The sequence below is a fragment of the Cervus canadensis genome, chromosome 32, assembly GCF_019320065.1.
Source record: "Cervus canadensis isolate Bull #8, Minnesota chromosome 32, ASM1932006v1, whole genome shotgun sequence".
Taxonomy (NCBI): domain Eukaryota; kingdom Metazoa; phylum Chordata; class Mammalia; order Artiodactyla; family Cervidae; genus Cervus; species Cervus canadensis.
Window position 1 is genome coordinate 27,277,558 of NC_057417.1, and position 19,220 is coordinate 27,296,777.

Consider the following 19,220-nt stretch of genomic DNA (forward strand, 5'->3'; position numbering starts at 1 on the left):
CTGCTCTGCTGCTCCTCCTGCCTAGGAAGGATGTCCATCCCTCTTTCTGCCTAGCAAGCTGCAACTTCATCTCTGCACAATCAGCTCAAATGTCACGGCCTCTGAGGTTTCTCCTAATCCTCTTAGAAGAAATGGCTACTGAAGGGAGATGAGCTCTCTCTGCTGATAGATGGTTTGAAGGGGCTTCATAGAGCTGATGTCTGACCTAGATCAGTGGGGGAAAAAATGTTGCCTGCCATATCAGTAAACAAAGATGTTGCAGGCATCAAGCCATCACCTTTCAGCAGCCGAAGGAAGGGAACTTGGGATAGAAAGTTCCTTCCCTGCCATCTAGGTCCACCCTCCCCAGCCCTCCCCAGGAAACTCAGGATGAAAAAGCACAGGTACTGGCCCCAGATAGTTGAGGTGCATATCAAAGGAAAGATTTCAATGAGCCGAAACTTTTGCATCTTCCCATACATAGGGAAGCAGTAAATTCCTCAACTTGAGATACTTGGTTTTCTTTTAACAGTAATCTTTCTTGACTTCCCTGGTGGTCCAGTGGCTAAGACTCCTTGCTCCCAAAGCAGGAGGCCTGGGTTTGATCCCAGATCAGGGAACTAGATTCCACATATTTCAACTAAGAATTTGCATGCCACAACTAAAGAGCCTGCATGTGGCATCTAAGACCTAGCACAGCCAAATAAACATTTAAAAAAAAAAACAAAAATCCCAGTAGTCTTTCGGTGTTCTGACTACATGGCTTTGGTTGCAAAAACTCCTACGTATCCGGGCTCCTCCCTACTTCTGAGCAGTCTCTCAGACTGTCTGAGATGCTGTTACCCGAGCTTAAGTCCTTGGTTTTATCTGCCAAATAAAACATAATTCACAACTTTTAGGTTGTGCATTTTTCAGTTGAAAAATGAGAACTTACCTTTAACTGGCAATGATCCTTCTCACTTTAAGGTAAGAAGAAAAGAGAAAAAGGTCTGGTATTAGCATGTTGCCATTCAGGGACACCTAGCAGTCTAGCCCTGTCTAGGCTGGAAAGATGTTCTTAGGCCACTGCAGATTTTTGAACCAAGGTAGTAAACAAGAAGATTCTTGAGAGTCCCTTGGACTGCAAGATCAAACCTGAATCCTGAATATTCATTGGAAGGACTGATGCTGAAACTGAAGCTCCAGTACTTTGGCCCCCTGATGGGAAGAGCCAGCTCATTGGAAAAGACCCTAATGCTGGGAAAGATTAAGGGCAGGAGGAGAAGGGGATGACAGAGGACGAGATGATTAGGTAGCATCACCGACTCAATAGACATGAATCTGAGCAAACTCCTGGAAGATTGTGAAGGACAGGGGAGACTGGTGTGCTGCGGTCCAGGGAGTCACAAAGAGCCTGATACAACTTAGCGATTGAACAACAACAAACAAAACAATTTAATAGGGATGAATGATTAATAAGTGTGTTTCTGGCTGTACTGGATGGGCAAACAGATTTTGAGTGACTGTAGTCTACTTAGAGAAGTAGCTCAAACGTTCTCACTCTCCAGGCACGGTTATTTGTTTCCCTACTGCACCCTATGCATAGCATTCATCACACAGAACGGTGATTATCTCTTATTCTTTTCAGAGCAGTAGTCGCTGCCTTATTTTCTTCCCCTGTTGCACCCCACGTAGGGCCCTGAACATTTTAGATGCTAGAAAAGACTATATGAGTGAATGAATTTATCTTTAATACACATGTCCTTTAATATGTTTTTCCAACGAAGCTTCTATATTATCCTTTCCAGCAAACCCCTAGAAGCAAGCATTATACTAATACCCCACTCTCGTCTAGAAGTTAACTTTAGGGGGACCCAACCTGAACCACAAGTTACCTCTCAGCAGAACCTATGCCGATAAAGTCTCTGGGTTACTTCCCGCCAACCCCTCCTTCCGTGCTCCCCACCCGCGCATCTCCGGGCGTGGCCGAGCGCGGTGCCTTTAAGAAGGGGGCGGAGCCCGAGTGGAAAGACAAAGCCCCTGGCCGCGCGCTCCCCCTCCCCCCTCCGGCGCACCACACGGACAGTGGTGCCCGGATGTCTGTGTCGCCTTCGGTGACAGATGGCGCAGAGTCAGTACATGTTAGAGGGCTTCTCTGGCCTGACCTCTCTGAATTCCCGGCCTTTCGGTTCCCCGTTTTTCCCCACTTTCAACTCCGCCGCTGGAGGCCCGCGCGTCTGTCACTGGCGCTTACATAACGTGACCTTTCACCTCTTCATACTGCCCTCTAGTGCGCTGCAACCCAACTAGGCGGCCCGGGAAGGGGGCGGAACCTAACCGCAGAGCGGCAGCTCCTCTGAGCCAATAGGTTCTGGGTGCTGACCAGTTCTCCGCCTATTGGAGCATTCGCCACCGGCGCCACAGGGGAGCAAGTTAGTGTGCGCGCTGGCCGGGCGGGGGGGTGGAGGGGAATCTCCCGCCATTTTTCAATAATTTCCTCCGGTGCAGCTGAGGACGAGTCGTGACTGCCGAACGCGGGGACCCGTAGCGAAGGTTGGCCGGAGGCTTCGGGACGGCGCGGAAGTGTGCGAGGGAGTTCTGTGCCCGTGGGTCCCGTTCCATGGCTCTAGCGCAGCGGCGCCAGCAGTGAAGGAGCCGAGTTCGCGCCGCCCTCTCACCCCTCCCCTCCCCCACCCCACCCCCGGGAGCCAGGCGCTCGCTCCGGGCCGCGGGGCCTAGTGTTGCGCCGCGGGTCCACTGAGGAGCCGTCGTCTTCCCCGCTGCCGCCGCCGCGATGGCGCCGCTCCTGGGCCGCAAGCCCTTCCCCCTGGTGAAGCCGCTTCCCGGCGAAGAGCCGCTCTTCACGATCGCGCACACTCAGGAGGCCTTCCGCACCCGGGAGTATCCTTTTCCAGCAGCGCCGGCCAGGCCGCCCGCGGGGTGGGGTGGGGCGAGGTGGGCCGCGCAGCACCGCGCCAGTGGCAGCTGTCAGCCAGCCCGGCGCCGGCGGGCCTGCACCCAGAGCCCGAGCCCCGGGCCCGCCGATCCTGGGCAGGTGGGGTGGGGTGGGGTGGGGTGGGGGTGCGCGGGCGGGCCAGCCGGCCGGCTGGGCTCAGGCCGTCTCCGAGCCTTGCGCCCTCCATCCTTCCCCCGGCTCCTCACTTTGTCCCCGGGCCTCGTTATGGAGGAGCGACCCTCCATCCCACTCCCAGCGGGGGGTTGGCGTTAGGCCCTAAGTACCGGGGATGAGTGGGGTTTCCTTTGCTGCTGCCTTTTTCTTTTAAAAAGAAGCCTTCCACTTAAGTTTTGGAAATCGTACTTGCGCGGCCTCGTGATCCGGGTTGTACAAGGCGCGACTGCGTTCGTCCCCCCGCCCCCGCCCGCCCCGATCTCTGCGGGGACATTTGTGTTTTGCTCCTTCCGAGTGGACTGGAGGCTGATGAACTGACGGGATCGTGGGGCTCAAAATCAAGAATGAATTTCCAGACTTAGAGGAAAGACAGTAAAAAAGTTACCTTGGAGGAGCCGATCGGTCTATCCCTGTACTTGCACGGATTTGGAATTCTGACGGTATACAAGATCTGGATTTCTTTAAACAGCGTTTTTCAAAGACATGCTTACAGTCTTTATGTTGTATTTTAGGAACACGAGGCTGATGTTTTAAATGAGAGGCATCCTAATCATTGCTTAAGGTTTCTTGCTGTCAAGCTTATTGTCAAGTCTCTTAGCTAAACTTGTACCACTCTTACTTTTTTTATGGCTGCCTGATGCATCCTTTTTGAATCTTAACCGTTAAAAAGGTTTTTGAATCTAGCTTTCTTTAGTGTACAGAAAGCTTCAAGAGTGAAGGCTACTATGTTAGCTTTATCACCGCTTTCCCTTTGGAAGGACTTGATTTCTCAGCAGTGTCTGCTTCCGTGTAAAAGGAAGTGCGAGTGTGAGCCATATCATTTGATTACATTTCTTTTTGATCCTCCCTTTAATGTAGTGCTTTATGGGATTGTTTCAGTGCAGTTTGAGGATGTTAGATGTTCACGCAGGAAGGGACTTGGAAAATGAGTCCATTTTGTAGGAAGACTCTCAAAGAAATGCAACCAGAGCATCTCAGAGCGGAACTAGATCCTGGAGATGGTAGAGTTCCCCTGCCTGGGTATGCCTGGTAGGCCCAGACAGTTGAGATCACACACTTGTAAATGCTGAGAGTCAGGAGGAGAATCCAATGCTCTTGGTACCTCATGCCTGAAAGTAGATCACAGAAGGAACATGGAGTGCTATTCCTTCGCTTTTAATAATGTTAATCCACTGTTTGTTCCAGCTGGTAGCACAAGATGTGTGTGTGCTCAGTGGCTCTGTCATGTCCGACTCTTTGCGGCCCGGTGGACTATAGCCCGCCTGGCTCCTCTCTCCATGGGATTTCCCGAGCCAGAATACTGGAGTGGGTTGCCATTTCCTGCGTCAGGGGATCTTCCTCACCCAGGGTTGGAGCTCCCGTTTCTTGGCCTCTCCTGCATTGGCGAGTGTGCTCTTTACCACTGAGCCACCTGGGAAGCCCGTGGTATAAGTTGCGGTGTGTTTAAGGGAAAGGTTGAAGTGGTAATCTGGTTCTTGTCCTGTTAGGGCTTTTGGGGGATTGTTTTGGAGAAGTGCTCCAGCTCTCCCAAACACAGCATTATTCTGAAAGTGTCCTTTTTTTTTTTTTAATAACATTCCAAAACATTAGTGAAGTAAAAAATTACTTGTGGAAATATACTGTATCCTTTTCACATGTCTTTTGAACAGTTGATGGTTATTCACACGAATATTACTGAATGTTGATTTTCACGTCTGGTTCTAGTGAAGTATAAGAAACTGCAATAAGGAGGAGACCCATTTTGAGTCTCTAATAGGAACTGAGCTCTGTAAAAAAAAAAAATGGATGTAGATAGCTAACTTAGAACTGGCAGCCTAGGTTTTTTCATATGATTTGCTGAAATTGTTGAAATATAATGGTATATATGAAGCGTTTCTTTTAATGATGACAGTTGAACACTGATAGGTGGAACTTTTTAAGTGGTGTGTATTTAATAAAAATTCTTCATCTTTAAAATCTCCCCTACCAGTTTTTAGAACCCTTTTAACAAAAGAGTTCTTAAATTGTGTTAACCTGTTGGGGAGAAATTGCTCCCTTGGGAATTTCTACAAGTGGAAGCACTTTGAGGATGGTTTTTAAACAATTGTACTTTGTGGTTGGCAGGTTGGCATATTTTTTTTATTAGGCTATTAGTGATTTCATAGAGGAGAACGAATATGTGGTTGGATAACTGCTGCATTTGAAGTGTTGGTTTTTTCAGTTTTAAGTTTATAGTTAGACAGTTATGTTTTTAATAGGATTTCATACTTTAATTTTCTCCTGATTCTTCCCGTTAGATTGCATGTATATTCTGTAGCAAATTTGTATGGTATTTTATTGACTTAAAGCTGTGAGCATTGTGTTCTTTAAGGCATTGTATGTCTTCGTTAAACTTACAGATAGCTGTGAACGATGCACACACATTTAATGACTGGGTTGTATATTGATGATTATTGTACTGTACCTTTAAATCTATGGCACATTGCTTCCCAGGATAGTACTACCACAGGCAAGGGCCTAGATCTTACTTGGAAAAGTTAACTTTATCGGAATTGTTTTGTGATGTGATTGTTTGACAGTAGAAGTCTGCATTGACTATGTTTAAGTCAAGATGGATTTTAGGGAGGAACTGAACTTGCAGGCAGCCTGCTGTAGATTAATTTTATTTTTTGTATTGTTTTGACTACCCTAGTTTCTAAAGCCTAGAAACTAATTCATAACCTTAGTAGCATCACTATGAGAAGTTTTAGATGATATAATAAGGAGAGGCTGTTAGAATATACAGTTATTCTGGCTCTAGGTAAGAATAACTTAATTTGCCAAGAAAAACATGACAAACATTTTAAGAGCTGGGGTTAAATTGTAGTTGCGAGACAGGGTTTTATTGGACAGTTGGAATACTGAGCTCGTATGCTGATTTTCATAATTTAATTTCTTTAAAGTAACAAGTTATTACCAGATTAGAGTTATTTTTAACTTAATGACAGGCTTGTCCAAAGAGAGAAAATAGGCTAAAAAGCAAACCTTGTGTTGCTGCTTTGTCTTCTTACTTAGAACTCCTCGGGTTATAGTTATGCTTATTCAACCTCCATGCTTTTCTGGGCCGCTTCCTTTCAGGCTATCAAGTACTTCCTTGAAAGAAACCATACTTAAAAGGCTAAGGAGAACAAGAAGCCGCATATGGTGGTAAGGAGGTACCTCTTAAACTCCTGAAAAGGGAGGTACATAATGAGTTAATCTAGGATTTGAAAATATCTTATCATTTATAGCTTACACAACCTTTGGAGAATTGCTTTGACATTTTGTCTGCAATTATAAGTACAGCAGTCCCGGAACATAAAAACTTCAATTGGCATTTGCCCTGAGGGGTTATTTGAGAGTGAGTGACTTATTTTGGTAACCTAAAATCTGAAATAGGATTCAGAGGCAGCTGACTCAATATCTTTCTGATAGGCTTTTTTTTTCCTCCTTTTTTTTTTTTTAAACATAAGTCAAATGAATAACCAGAAAAGAGTTACATAAACTTAAAAGTACCTCATGTTAGGAGTTGTTGTAGAAATTGCAGTTTTAAACTTTTAAAATTAATCTAATTTGAATAACTAGTCAATTAAAAATTGTGTTGTCAGAGGACCTTCATTCCTAGATGTAAGCACTAGGATTGTACTGCTGTCCAGTGTGATGGTGGTGGTGGTTTGGTCGCTAAGTCGTGTCCGACTCTTGTGACCCCATGGACTCTAGTCCACCAGACTCCTCTGTCCATGGGATTCTCCGTGCAAGAATACTGGTGTGGGTTGCCATTTCCTTCTCCAGGGGATCTTCCCAACGTGGAAACTGAACCTGGGTCTGCATTGTAGGCAGATTCTTTACCAGCTGACCTACAAGGGAAGCCCCAATGTGATGCAAGCCACATGTAATTAAATTTTTTTCTAGTGGCCACATTTGAAAAAAAGGAAAACAGGTGAAAAAAAGGAAAGGCACATTTTTCTTATTTTCCAAGATTCAGGCTGAAGGAGCGGTCTCTATCTGCAGCATCTTTTTCTGGTGGCAGAAAGAACAACAGGAAACCATGATGGCTTTTTAAGCTTCTTCCTGGAGGTGGCGTCTGTTCCATCTATTTGTCAAAGCAAGTCATGTGGTCAAACCCAAGGTGGTTATGGGTGGGTGATGTACTTTCCTCTTCCTAGGAGGCATTTCAAGCCACGTGGTAGTGGGTGATGTATTGATAGAATCCTCTTAATGGAGGGGAGTGGATATTTGGAAAGAATAGTACTGTCTGCCACATTTTAGGGTTAAGGAAATGTTTCCTGGGGAAAGTTATTTTTAAGTTGAGATCTAAAGGATGGTTAGAAATTAGATGGGGATTCCCTGGAGATCCAGCGGTTGAGATGCTGCGCTTCCACTTAAGGGGACATGGGTTCGATCCCTGGTCAGGGAACTAAGATCCTACACAGAGCAGCAAAAAAAAAAAAAACAAAAAAACATTTAATTAGATGAAGAAGAGGTTTAATCTTTTGAAGAGCTTGTGAGTTTGATAGTTCTTGATTTTGAAAAAAAATACTTATTAACAAAATGTTAAAACCTTTTATTTATTTATTTTTTTTGTGTGCTGTTGCACTTGTGGAACCCAGGCAAATGGCAATAAACTCACTGAGTCCTCACCGCTGGACCACCAGGGAATTCCCGATTTTGAAAAATTGAAATGTTTCATGTGGCTGGAGTGAAAAAGTAGAAATGGAGATGCAGTGATGAGATATGCAAATGGGCCTGCATCACCGGTTGCTGTGAGATAGACTGAGGAATTTGGACTTTGCCTTAAATTTAGTGCAGGGTGTTAAAAGAATCTGAAAAGCAAAGAAGCAAGCTTTTAGGTTAGGAAGATTACTGTGGGTGCAGCATTGAGAATGGTTAAGAATGGATCTGTAGCCTCGAGACCAGTGGCAACTAGACCAGTGATTAAGTCATCTCTGCACTAGATAAGAGTGGTCTGAATAAATTCACTAGCCCTTGAAGTGGAGAGAAGTACAGTTTGTGAATTTCTGAAATAAGTAGATTTGGCAGGATTTGGTGATTGATTGAGTAGGAGTCAGGTTATGTTTTGGTTATCATTTGGTTAGTGGTGTCCTGTGACATCAGTTCAGTCACTCAGTCGTGTCCATCTCTTTGGGACCCCATGGGCTGCAGCACACCAGGCTTTCCTGTCCATGACCAACTCCTGGAGGTTGCTCAAACTCATGTCCATCAAGTCGGTGATGCCATCCAACCATCTCATCCTCTCTTGTCCCCTTCTCCTGCCTTCAGTCTTTCCTAGCATCAGGGTCTTTTCCATTGAGTCAGTTCTTTGCATCAGGTGGCGAAAGTATTGGAGATTTGCTTCAGCATCAGTCCTTCCAATGAATATTCGGGACTGATCTCCTTTAGAGTGGACTGGTTTGTCTTGCAGTCCAAGACTCTGAAGAGTCTTTTCCAACACCACAGTTCAAAAACGTCAATTCTTTGGTGCTCAGCTTTCTTTATAGTCCAACTCTCACATCCATACATGACTACTGGAATAACCAAAGCTTTGACTGTGACATAGAGGACCCTATGAGACCAGAAGGAAGATGCAGGGCCCAGCCTTAAAAGAAAGACATATCCCCCGAGGACATAAAGTGGTTAGAACCAAATAGGCCCAAGGTGGCAGAAGCCTGGACTTCCAATAACCTTGAATCTCATTATATACACTCTTTGTAATACTTTAGCACATGGTAAATGACCCCCACAGCCACCAAGACCTTTTGGAAACTGAGCCGTAAAAGGCCAGAAAGTGGGTGGTGGCCCAATTCTTGGAAATGCCCGCCCCTTCCCCAAAATAGTTGGAATAATACCCCTACTGCCTATGAATTTACCCAACCCATTAAAAACTAACCATCCCGTATTTTAGGGCCTCTCGCCTCTGACATGGCCTGCACTCTGTCTGTGGAGTGTGTCTCCCTAAATAAACCTGCTTTCCCATTTGGGTCCTAGGGCAGAGCCTGACTGCTTGCATCCTTCACAAGTGTTCTGTGTTAATAAATCTACTTCCTGCCTATAGCTTTGCTTCTTGCTGAATTCCTTCTGTGCTGATACTAAACTTGAGCTTCATTAAGTCCTGAGAACCAGGTATGTGACTTCAGCAGGGAGACTGGGTTCAAGTCCCATCTGCATTGTAATTGGCTTTGAGTCCCAATCTGAGACCTGGGGTTTCACCTAGAAGAGGATTAGTTGTTTATTTTGACTGTGGAGTCATGAAGTGTTTAGTTTGGACGTTCTTATGTTGAATTGCTGAGGCTATCCAAATGGAGATGTGTGTGTTGCTAGTATATACCTATATATGGGCCTGGAGTTCAGAGAGAGGGGACTGAGCTGCTGATAGAAGTTATTAGCATTTATAGATAGTAATTGAAGTTAATAGGAGTGGATGAGGCCACCCAGAACGAGAATGCTATACTGATAAAGATTTCCAAAGGTGGGTGGGAAAGACTTGTAACAGAGTAGAAGGGACTTTCATTACTGTATTTGAAAAACCATAATCAGTCAATATTTGTTATTAAATATATATTGTTTGAAAGTAGTTTCCTCTTTTTTTTCCTTCTGAAAATAAAAATCTTAGTAAAACCCAATAAAATCTTGATGAGTGGTTTTCAGTACTGTGGGGGTTAGAGTATTTTTCCTGTTGCAACATGTTTGCATTTCAAGGGGCCTGAGGGCAAGTGAGATTTTTAAATCAGAAGAAATGGGTTTAAAAGCAAACAAGACTGGGGAAAAGGGATGTGAGGGTGAGAAGCACAAAGGACCTGAGAAGAAGAAGATTACCGGTGAGGCCAGTTAAATGTTTTAAAATGTTATGACTGGTTGAGAAATGAGGATCAGAAGCTGGATTTGGATAATGGCTCTGTTATGGGAGAGAAAGAACTGAATTGAGAAGTATGTAAGTGGTTACAGTTCGGGGGCTCAAGAGGTTAGGATGATTGCCTGAGTCCTGACTTGGACCGTTCAGTGAGATTGGGAATATCTGTTAAAGAACACGATTGAGCACGAGTGGAGGGTAGTGAGAGTTTGGGAAAAGTTGGATTTGAGGAGTCGCTGAGGCGTCTGGGTGGTAGCAGTCCTGTGTATTATTGGCCATGTGGGTCTTGGTCTGAGGAGAATGGACTTGACATGTTATTCCAACTTTTGAAAGTGACAGTAATAAAAACGTAATGCTTTCTCTTTAGGATATATTTGTTAATCTCGCATTCTCTCTGATGATGCAGTGGATTTCTTCAGTGTAGCTGAATGATGTATTAGAATGTTATTAAGCTTTTTGAATGTTTAAATAAATCCACTTACTGATTTTTATTTTACCTCCCCTCTCCAGATGCAAATAGAGAAACAGAAAACAAACCCATTTTGTTGGTTAGTTAATGTCCCTATGGAAGCCCTGCTAGTTCATTTTCACCATAGGATTTTATAAATTTTCAGTGATTGGATTTGCAGATTTTATAAATTTTCAGTGATTGGATTTGCATAGGGCTCTGTGGAAGTCTGACTCCTGGTTTTCACTGGTATTCTATTTTATTAGTTTAATCTTTTAAATATTATCATCACCCCACTGAGGAAAAAGAGATGTATTGTTTTGTTTTTGGCAGATCCAGAGAATGATACACTGAGAGAAGGTACTTATTTATTGACTAAAAGTACAGTTTTGGATTATTTGTGGATTTATCCCTGTCATTTTTCTTTTAACTCATAATAGCCCTAGAAGACCAAGAATCTCCTTTATATTAAAAATGAATTATTTGTTTAGTTGTTCAGTAATATTACAAGAGGAGCTGTTTAAATACTTTTTATTTCAACCATTATAAAAGCTGTCACTTGGAAAGTACAGAGATTGGCAGGTAATTCTCCAGTTGTGGTGCCAGTTTTCCCGCACAGCATCTTTTGCTGTGCATAAAAGGAAATCCGTTACCTGTCACCTGAATTTGAATGTGACTGGCTGATAGTGAATTCCAGTTGGGGTGGTGTGGAACGTTCCCATGTACACGGCGCTAGTTGTATGGCCTCTTCCTCCCTCTCCCTCACAAAGACGGACTAATTACTGGTAAATGACTTGTGAACCCGGTGTTACTGGAGATAACATAAACTCTGGATACATACTACTACGTCAGAATTATTTTTAGGATTTTATGGTATTTATTTTTTAAACCCAAGAGAATCAAGAAGTGTTTCCAAGGTAGACTGGAAGGTTATTAGTAAATGGATCATGAGCATGTGCACAGGGTTATTATTCTAAACTGCCTGGGAAACTGGTGTTGGCCATTTTATCTTACTGTGCAACTGATTCTTAAACTTGATGACCATTTGAATTGTGTAACAATTTCACATACCTTAGATTCTTATTCCTTATCTCTTGTGTTTTATTTTGCCGTAGTTTTTTTCTTATAATTCTTAGTTCTGTGGGAGTCTTGTGAAGTGAAATTTGGGTGAATAGTGTTAATCGTCTTGCTTGGATTTGCCGGCTGAAAACTCTGACTTCAGTTTATGCTGTGCATTACAGAAAGGACACGGTGGTTTTTTCCATATATGATAAGTAGTTTGTGGATTAGTCTGTCTCTGCTGCTTGAGTATCGTTTTCCTGAGCCACTGCTCACAGAGAGTATGAAGCCCGCTTGGAAAGATACAGTGAGCGCATCTGGACGTGCAAGAGTACCGGGAGCAGTCAGCTCACACACAAGGAGGCCTGGGAGGAGGAGCAGGAAGTTGCTGAACTGTAAGTAGGAGCAGGACTGCCCGTTTAATGCTGTCTTCACATTATTAGGAAAAGGGGACTATTAACCACAGAACAGTATTTATATTTAAGTTTATGGCACATAAATTGGAATGCATTATATTGATGTACTGGTGTCTTGCCTGTTGTCATTTTGTGAGTAACACAGTATGTGGAATATACAGTTGTGCGTACACTTAACTTAGGTATGTGCTAGGCTTTTGAATGTTCTTGCCGTTTACTTGTCCCTTATAAATACTGTGGCAATGTGGTTCTGAGCAAAGGAAGCTGATATAATCTAGAAGTAATACGGAGGCAGCGAATTAGCAGATTTTCTTTATTTTGTGGTCATTTGAAATTTAAGACAGTATTTATAGCAGCTATTGAAAATAAATATACAGTTTGAAGATAGTTTATATTACCTGAGTAGGATGGTTAAATGAGATATCTTAAAAATTCTGTGTTCAAAGGGTGTATTTGTCTGGGTATTCTTTCAAAGAAAATACTCAGAATTTAGACAACAGATGCTTGCAAAGATAAGTAGGAACTAGGGATGATAAAACAGTACTTTCTTGGGAAATGAAATACAGCTGATATACAGTATTTATGTTTCAGATGTGCAGTGCGGTGATTCACAGTTTTTAAAGGTTATGCTCTGTGTAGGGAGAGTAGCCGGGTTGGAAGTAGTCCGGCGCTCGCTCTCACCCCAGGGTCTGGAAATACGCGGCTGTGTAACAGCTGAGGGCGCTTACAGCACTGCGCACGCGCATCACGATGGGTACCTGCTTGGCCGCAGGCCACTTTTGTTCTGTAAAGGTATATAAGCTCCACGTGAAAAGCCCTTGCAGCTTCGTTGCGGCCACGTTCACTAGGTCAGGACGGCTGCCTTACTGCGGCTGTGCCAACCCGAAGAGAATAAACCTATGGCTCCGTGAGTTTTCTTCCGGCTTCCTTGCTCACACTTGCCTACCACGGGTTCAGCGAACAGTGAGATACAGTGAGCCAACTATTTATAGTTATTATAGAAAAACAGTACCCTTTTGGAAATTCAGAGTAGAAGCGTCTTCTGTGGACTTCTCTTAATAGTATATAAACAGAGAGCATACAGTTTAGTAATTAATACCATTCTGCTCTTTTGCCTGTGTAACAGAGCACTATCTTTGCTTGAGACCGGGGTTCCAGTGATGGCTCCATCACTGATTAATAATTAGTTGAGTCTGTTAACCTGTTGCCTGTTTCTTTGCTTGGGTCACTGACGTTCCGTTTTGAATTAGTGTTATTTATGTTTATACCTTGTTAGTGTACTAGACCCGGGGTTGGCCTACCTTTTCTGTAAAGTGCCAGTTAATATATTTTAGGGTTTGTGGGCAGTATGGTCTTTGTCTCAGCTATTCAACTTTGATGTTGTACAGTGAAAACAGCTATTGATAATACCATAAGTGAATGGGAGTGACTAGGTCCCAATAAAATTTTATTTACCAAAAAAAATTACTGGTAGCAGGGTGGAGTTGGCTCATAGGCTGTTGCTGACCCCTGTAGTAGCCTGTAAACTCGAGGGCAGGTCTCATGTTTGATTTATGCTGAAATTGGTTACAGTGCCTAGGCACGTCGTTTGTACTGTAAAAGCATGTGCAATTTGCTCTTTACAAAATAGAGATAATGCTACCTTCTGGATGTCTTTTTGGGTGTGTAAAAATTCTCTTTGAATGAAAGATGATAACCATTAACCTACAGCAAATAAAGGAAATAAAGGGTAGTAAGCGGGAGATCAGTTATTGTTGCTTGTAATATGATGATGTACCTGGAAAACCCAAAGACAATCAGGTGGACAACTGTTAGGAACAGATCAGAGAATTGATGAAAATAAATTGCTCTCCTTCACACAAAGAAATAAAGTACAGTGGGAATTCAGAGGTTAGCAAGACTAATAACTTAGAGTTGCTGGGGGAAACTCCACAAGATTTAATGAAGAAGGTGACACTTGAAGGATAGTTTGTGCCCAGCTGCAGAGGATGGGATGAGGTGTTTATATTTACTTCTATGAATAATCTTTGTATTTTCCAGTGCCTTGCCTGTATGTGCTAAAGGACTTTTTCAATTGACCCGAATAACTCTCTGGATAGTCTTTTCTGCATTTTCTTGGAAACTGATGACTTGTTTGTTTAGTTTGAAGGAGGAGTTCCCCGCCTGGTATGAGAAACTTGTCCTGGAAATGGTTCACCATAACACAGCCTCCTTAGAGAAGCTGGTGGATACTGCTTGGCTGGAGATCATGACCAAATACGCAGTGGGAGAAGAGTGTGACTTTGAGGTGAGCGCCTGTTTTTACTTATTTTTTTAATGTGATTTGATTGACTAACCAAATGACAGGATTGGAGCTTCCATGCAGATTACACGAAGTATTTCTATGTGAGTAATATTGAAGTCCCCTTTACTTAATAGTATTAAATATATTTTAAACATTTAATATTAAGTATTTTAATCACTAAATTTTAGAACTATGTAAAAGACTTTCAGATATTTTTAGTCCAAATCTATGGAATCTAAGGCAAAAGATTTCCATTTCCCTGCAACAGTGATTGAGTTGACTTCTTTCTATATAAGTTTAATTTTCCAGCCCATTACTAGAGGATAACTATCACTGAAGTAAATAGGTAGGATGACTGTTACTAAAGGATTTACTAAAGTAAATAGGTAAACTATTTACATAACACTAAAGCAATCCCTATATAGTCCTTTGAAAGTTTAAGATAAGATTCATTTGTTGAAGTTCTGTATGTACTGGATGCTGGGCTTGTTGCTTTACATAATATCTTACAGAATCTGCACAGAAAGGCTGAGGTGGTACACAGGCTTAGATGTTTAAATAGCTTGTTCAGGTTGATACAATGTACTAGTGTGTAACGAAATAGCTGACTGACAGTGGCCAGGACTTCTCAAAGTTTAGCCTAAATAAAATGACTTTGAGGATTTCTGAATATGCATTCTTAGGCCCCGTCCCCTGAGACTTCACATGGAAGGTCTAGGGTAGGACCTGAAAGTTGGCAGTTCTAACACGCTCCAGGATGTGATGATGTGAACACCCGGGGGACAACTGTTCTGAGTAGCATCAACTTACCCAGTGAATTCATTTGATTATCTCACATAATAAGTCTTAGAAGCAGGCAGTTCCAAGGTTGGTGTAGAGGCTGTCCTTCTGCCTTTCTGTTCTGTTCTTGCTGGGTTTGGTTTTGTCCTTAGTTCTGTTGCCTCTTGGTTGAGAAATTATGACTGTATTCAGAGCAAGCAAATGCTTGTCTAAGCATCGTAAGAAAATCTTTATCAGAAGCATATTCTTCCCCATTCCCTTTTATCTTTACATGTTATTGACTAGACCATGGCTTACATAACCACCTTCAGCTACAAGGGGGCTAAGGAAGTGAATACTCCCTTTTTTTTTTTTAAATCCTCAAAAGAAGGAGGGAGAAAAGGAGGAGGGGAATGGCTTAGGATAACCCAGCAGTAGCCAGTAAGTCATTGTCTGGTTCCAAAGTCCTTGTTCTTTCCTCAATTTACTTTGACTCCCTGTATCTCCCAGCTACTTTTTATATTTGTAATGTCTGTGGAGTCATCATTGGGTTTTAATCACACACTTTATATCATTCAGTGTCCTGGCAGGAAACAGATGGCATATTCAAATGGTGTAATTGAATTGAGTTTGAAAAAGAAACTTCAGATCACAGTCTGATCTAGGTCAAGGAAAACCAACAAGAAAAGGTTAAGTACCTCATGGCAATCAATAGGGGAGAGGCTTTACTGCTTCTAAACTCCGAGTAAATGAGGGAAGGGAAGGTTACTGGAACTAGGAGAGAATAATGTAATTGTAGAAAAGTGCTTTGGTCTAGTGAGAGGTAACCAGCCTGCTAAGGCTGACAGTCAGGAGAATGCCAGTGGCACCTTTCTTTCACGCCGTGATTTCCTACTTATGCTCCCCACGGACTGAACTCATCAAAACCTAGGGAGAGAGGAGCCCTTTGACGTAGTTCATGAAGGTCAGCCTGTTTCAGCACAGAGCAAGGTAGAGGAGACTGGAGATGGACTTGAGTGGTGAAAAGGAAGATACTGCAAGGTGGAAGAGGAGGAGTTCCAGAAGAGGGAGAGAGGTGTGTCTGTAAACGTATGAAAAGATGTTTATATTCATTAGTAATCTAGAAAGTCAAATGGAAACCACAGTGAGATCATTTATGCACATCTGACTAGTGAATAAAGAAAAGTTAAAATAATGCCAAGTTTTGACAAGACTGTGGAGCTGCTCATTCATTGCTAACTATTTCAGTAACTGCTTTGGCATTATTGAATACAATATGCTCTTTGACTAGGGTTTTTATTCTTGAGTATTTTCTCTTTTAATAACTGATAATGTTGAGCACCTTTTCTGCTTGTTGTTATCCTTTTATTTGTGTTTCCTTTGGTGAAATGTCTGTTCAAATCTTCCTCCATTTTAAAATTTAATTTAAATGGGATTATTTTCTTGTTTTTAAGTTGTGAGACTTATTTATATTTTCTGGATACAAATCCTTTGCTATATATATGCTTTTTTTGTTCCAATCTAGGACTTGTATTTTTATTCTCTTAACAGTGTCTTTAGAAGAGCAGGCGTTTTTAGTTTTGATGAAACCAAATAGAAAATAACTAACAATATCTATAGTTACATGTAATATAAATGTTCTAAGGTGAAAGTTGCTCAGTGTCCAACTCTTTGCAACCCAGTGGGCTCTAGACCACCAGGCTCTTCCATCTGTGGGATTTTCCAGGCAGGAATACTGGAGTGGGTTGCCATTTTCTTTTCCAGACATAAATGTTTTAAAACTTCAATTAAAAGGTAGAGATTGTCAGATTGGATAAAAAATTTCAGAATGATTTTAATGCAAAGAATCTAGCCAGAACTTTGAAAAAGAACAGCAAAAGTAGAATCCTAATGCTCTCTGATTTTGAACCTTATTTTAAAATATTAAGATGGTATAGTTTGGTATAAACATAGGCAAATACATCAGTGGAACAGAATAGCATCCAGAAATAGACACATGTGCACATGCATGCTTGCATGTGCACACACACAATTATAGTCTGATTTTTGATAGAGGTGGAAAGGTAATTAAAGTGAAGAAAAGATAGTCTTCAATAAATGGTTCTGGAATAATTGGCTATCCATATATAATTGACTTTTTTAGAAAATGGAAATTCTTGAACTTGTTTACATATATCAGGTTTGTATAGTAGTTACCCTTTGGCCTTAATACATTGGTACATGAACTATGAACTAGATGGTGATCATTTTATTTTTTTAAGATGTCCTATTTCAAACTAGAGGTCTGGGAAATAAAGTTGGGGAAAAAATCACTGTACTTAGCTCCTTTAGAGTTTTCATGTACTTTTTTGGTCAGGTGATGTGGAAGGTGTATCACCGTTACCTTTAGGTTTCTAGTTCTTAATTATTATCTTTGACTCTCTCTCCTATCTTCTTATAGGTTGGGAAGGAAAAAATGCTCAAAGTGAGGATTGTTAAGATTCATCCTTTGGAGAAAGTAGATGAAGAGGCCACTGAGAAGAAATCTGATGGCTCCTGTGACTCTCCTTCAAGTGACAAAGAGAATTCTAGCCAAATGGCTCAGGACCATCAGAAGAAGGAGGCAATTGGGAAAGAAGAGGAAGGAAGGAGAGAGAGTATTAGTATGTATGATACTGTCTTTCCTTACTGAGCTGTGCAACTCTGCTTATTTTATTATGCACAGATCTTTTTTAGTTCTCTTACAACTCAGTTTGTAATTGAATTTTGTTGTTAGATAGACATGCTTTTGTTTGTTTATGGTTTGGAAAGCATACGTATACTGTGACTCAGGATTTAAATCTCCTTTCACAATTAAGACATTGGGAAGTCATTTCCTCTAGTTGCTTGGAAATCTGTGTGCACATACCAAGCTACTCAAGATGGGAAAGAAGGTTTGCTTTCTTTTTCTCTTTAAGTTGGAATTATGTATATATGCGTGGATGATCTGAGTAGGAGGGGGATGATCTGAGTAGGAGGGATAAATTCTAATCCCTGTTTCTCTTCACATTGCAAGCCAGTGTGATGGTTTTGAGATACTTCCTTTTGTCTGTTATCTGTAATTCACATTCCTTCTCAGATGGGAACTGCCAGAATTCTGAAGCACTGTGATGTCTAAAAGTAATTTTTAGGGACCTGGATACCTAACATAATGTTTTGAAAGTTCAAGAACTGAGACATTACACATTGGGAAAATCATTTATCCTCTGAGGCCTCCCTCCCTCCTCCTCCTTTTTAAAAAAATCTGTGTCAATTAGGAATTTAACTGGGATAGACTTCTTCTATCTCTGAAGATATGAGTATTCAAATGGTTTGAATATATTGAGCTTCCTCCTCTTGACTATCAGAGGATCAAATTTTACCTCATTATGTAACTATTACAAAGTTTGAATTAGAACATTTCCTTAGAGTGTTATGCTGTATGTCTTCCATTCTATTTTGTATCTCCTTATGTTTGGGGCATGTGCAGATGGTTTTAAAGGGATGTCCTTTCTTGTCCCGAGGACTTCTGAGACTGCTGTAATGAGTCCACCTCAGTTGTTGATGCTTCAGTTTTTTCACTCTGTATTATGAATGCTGATATCAAGTTTTTTCAGTTTCTCTTTTCCTTCTTTTTGCTACTGAAGTTTTACTTACATACCCAAGACTTGAGGTTGATAAGTGTTTTGGTTAAGGATTGACTGATGATATGTCTTCTGACACTACTAGAATCAGATCATTGGAAGGGACTTCCCTAGTGGTCCAATGGTTAGGACTCTGCGCTTCCACCGCAGGAGGCACTGGTTTGATCCCTGATCAGGGGAGCTGGGATCCCTCCAAGCTAGGCCAAAAATAAAAGATCATAGAATCAGATCATCAGAATACCAGTAATGTGTTACAGCTGTTAGTTTTATTCCTTGAGCATTGTGTACTTAGGAACCCCTAGTTTTAGACTTTGGCTTCTTTTTTAGGATGTTATATGCCTTAGTTTAGGTTTCAGTTTGGGGATATAATGTTATTGCTAGTCTGTGGAAAGAATGGTAGGCGGGCTCAGTTCAGTCGCTCAATCGTGTCTGACTCTTTGCGACCCCATGGACTGCAGCACACCAGGCCTCCCTGTCCATTGCCAGCTCCCAGAGTTTACTCAAACTCATGTCCATTGAGTCGGTGATGTCATCCAACCATCTCATCCCCTGTTGTCCCCTTCTCCTCCTGCCTTCAATCTTTCCCAGCATCAGGGTCTTTTCAAATGGGTCAGTTCGCATCAGGTGGCAGAAGTAGACGGGCTAAAGAATGTTACAATGTACTCTGAATGTTTTCCAGGG

At 42.0% G+C, this 19,220-nt stretch overlaps 1 protein-coding gene across 1 annotated transcript in view; it reads left to right on the forward strand.

Moving 5' to 3' along the window:
* The first annotated feature begins 1,692 nt into the window (after positions 1-1,692).
* BAZ1B (bromodomain adjacent to zinc finger domain 1B) overlaps positions 1,693-19,220 on the forward strand; it is a 54,242-nt gene continuing 36,714 nt past the window's right edge. Inside the window, exons 1-4 of the mRNA XM_043454958.1 lie at positions 1,693-2,859; positions 11,718-11,834; positions 13,998-14,142; positions 17,339-17,540. Of these exons, the coding sequence (XP_043310893.1) occupies positions 2,753-2,859; positions 11,718-11,834; positions 13,998-14,142; positions 17,339-17,540 (571 nt within the window). The 5' untranslated portion in view covers positions 1,693-2,752. The remainder of the gene's footprint in view (positions 2,860-11,717; positions 11,835-13,997; positions 14,143-17,338; positions 17,541-19,220) is intronic.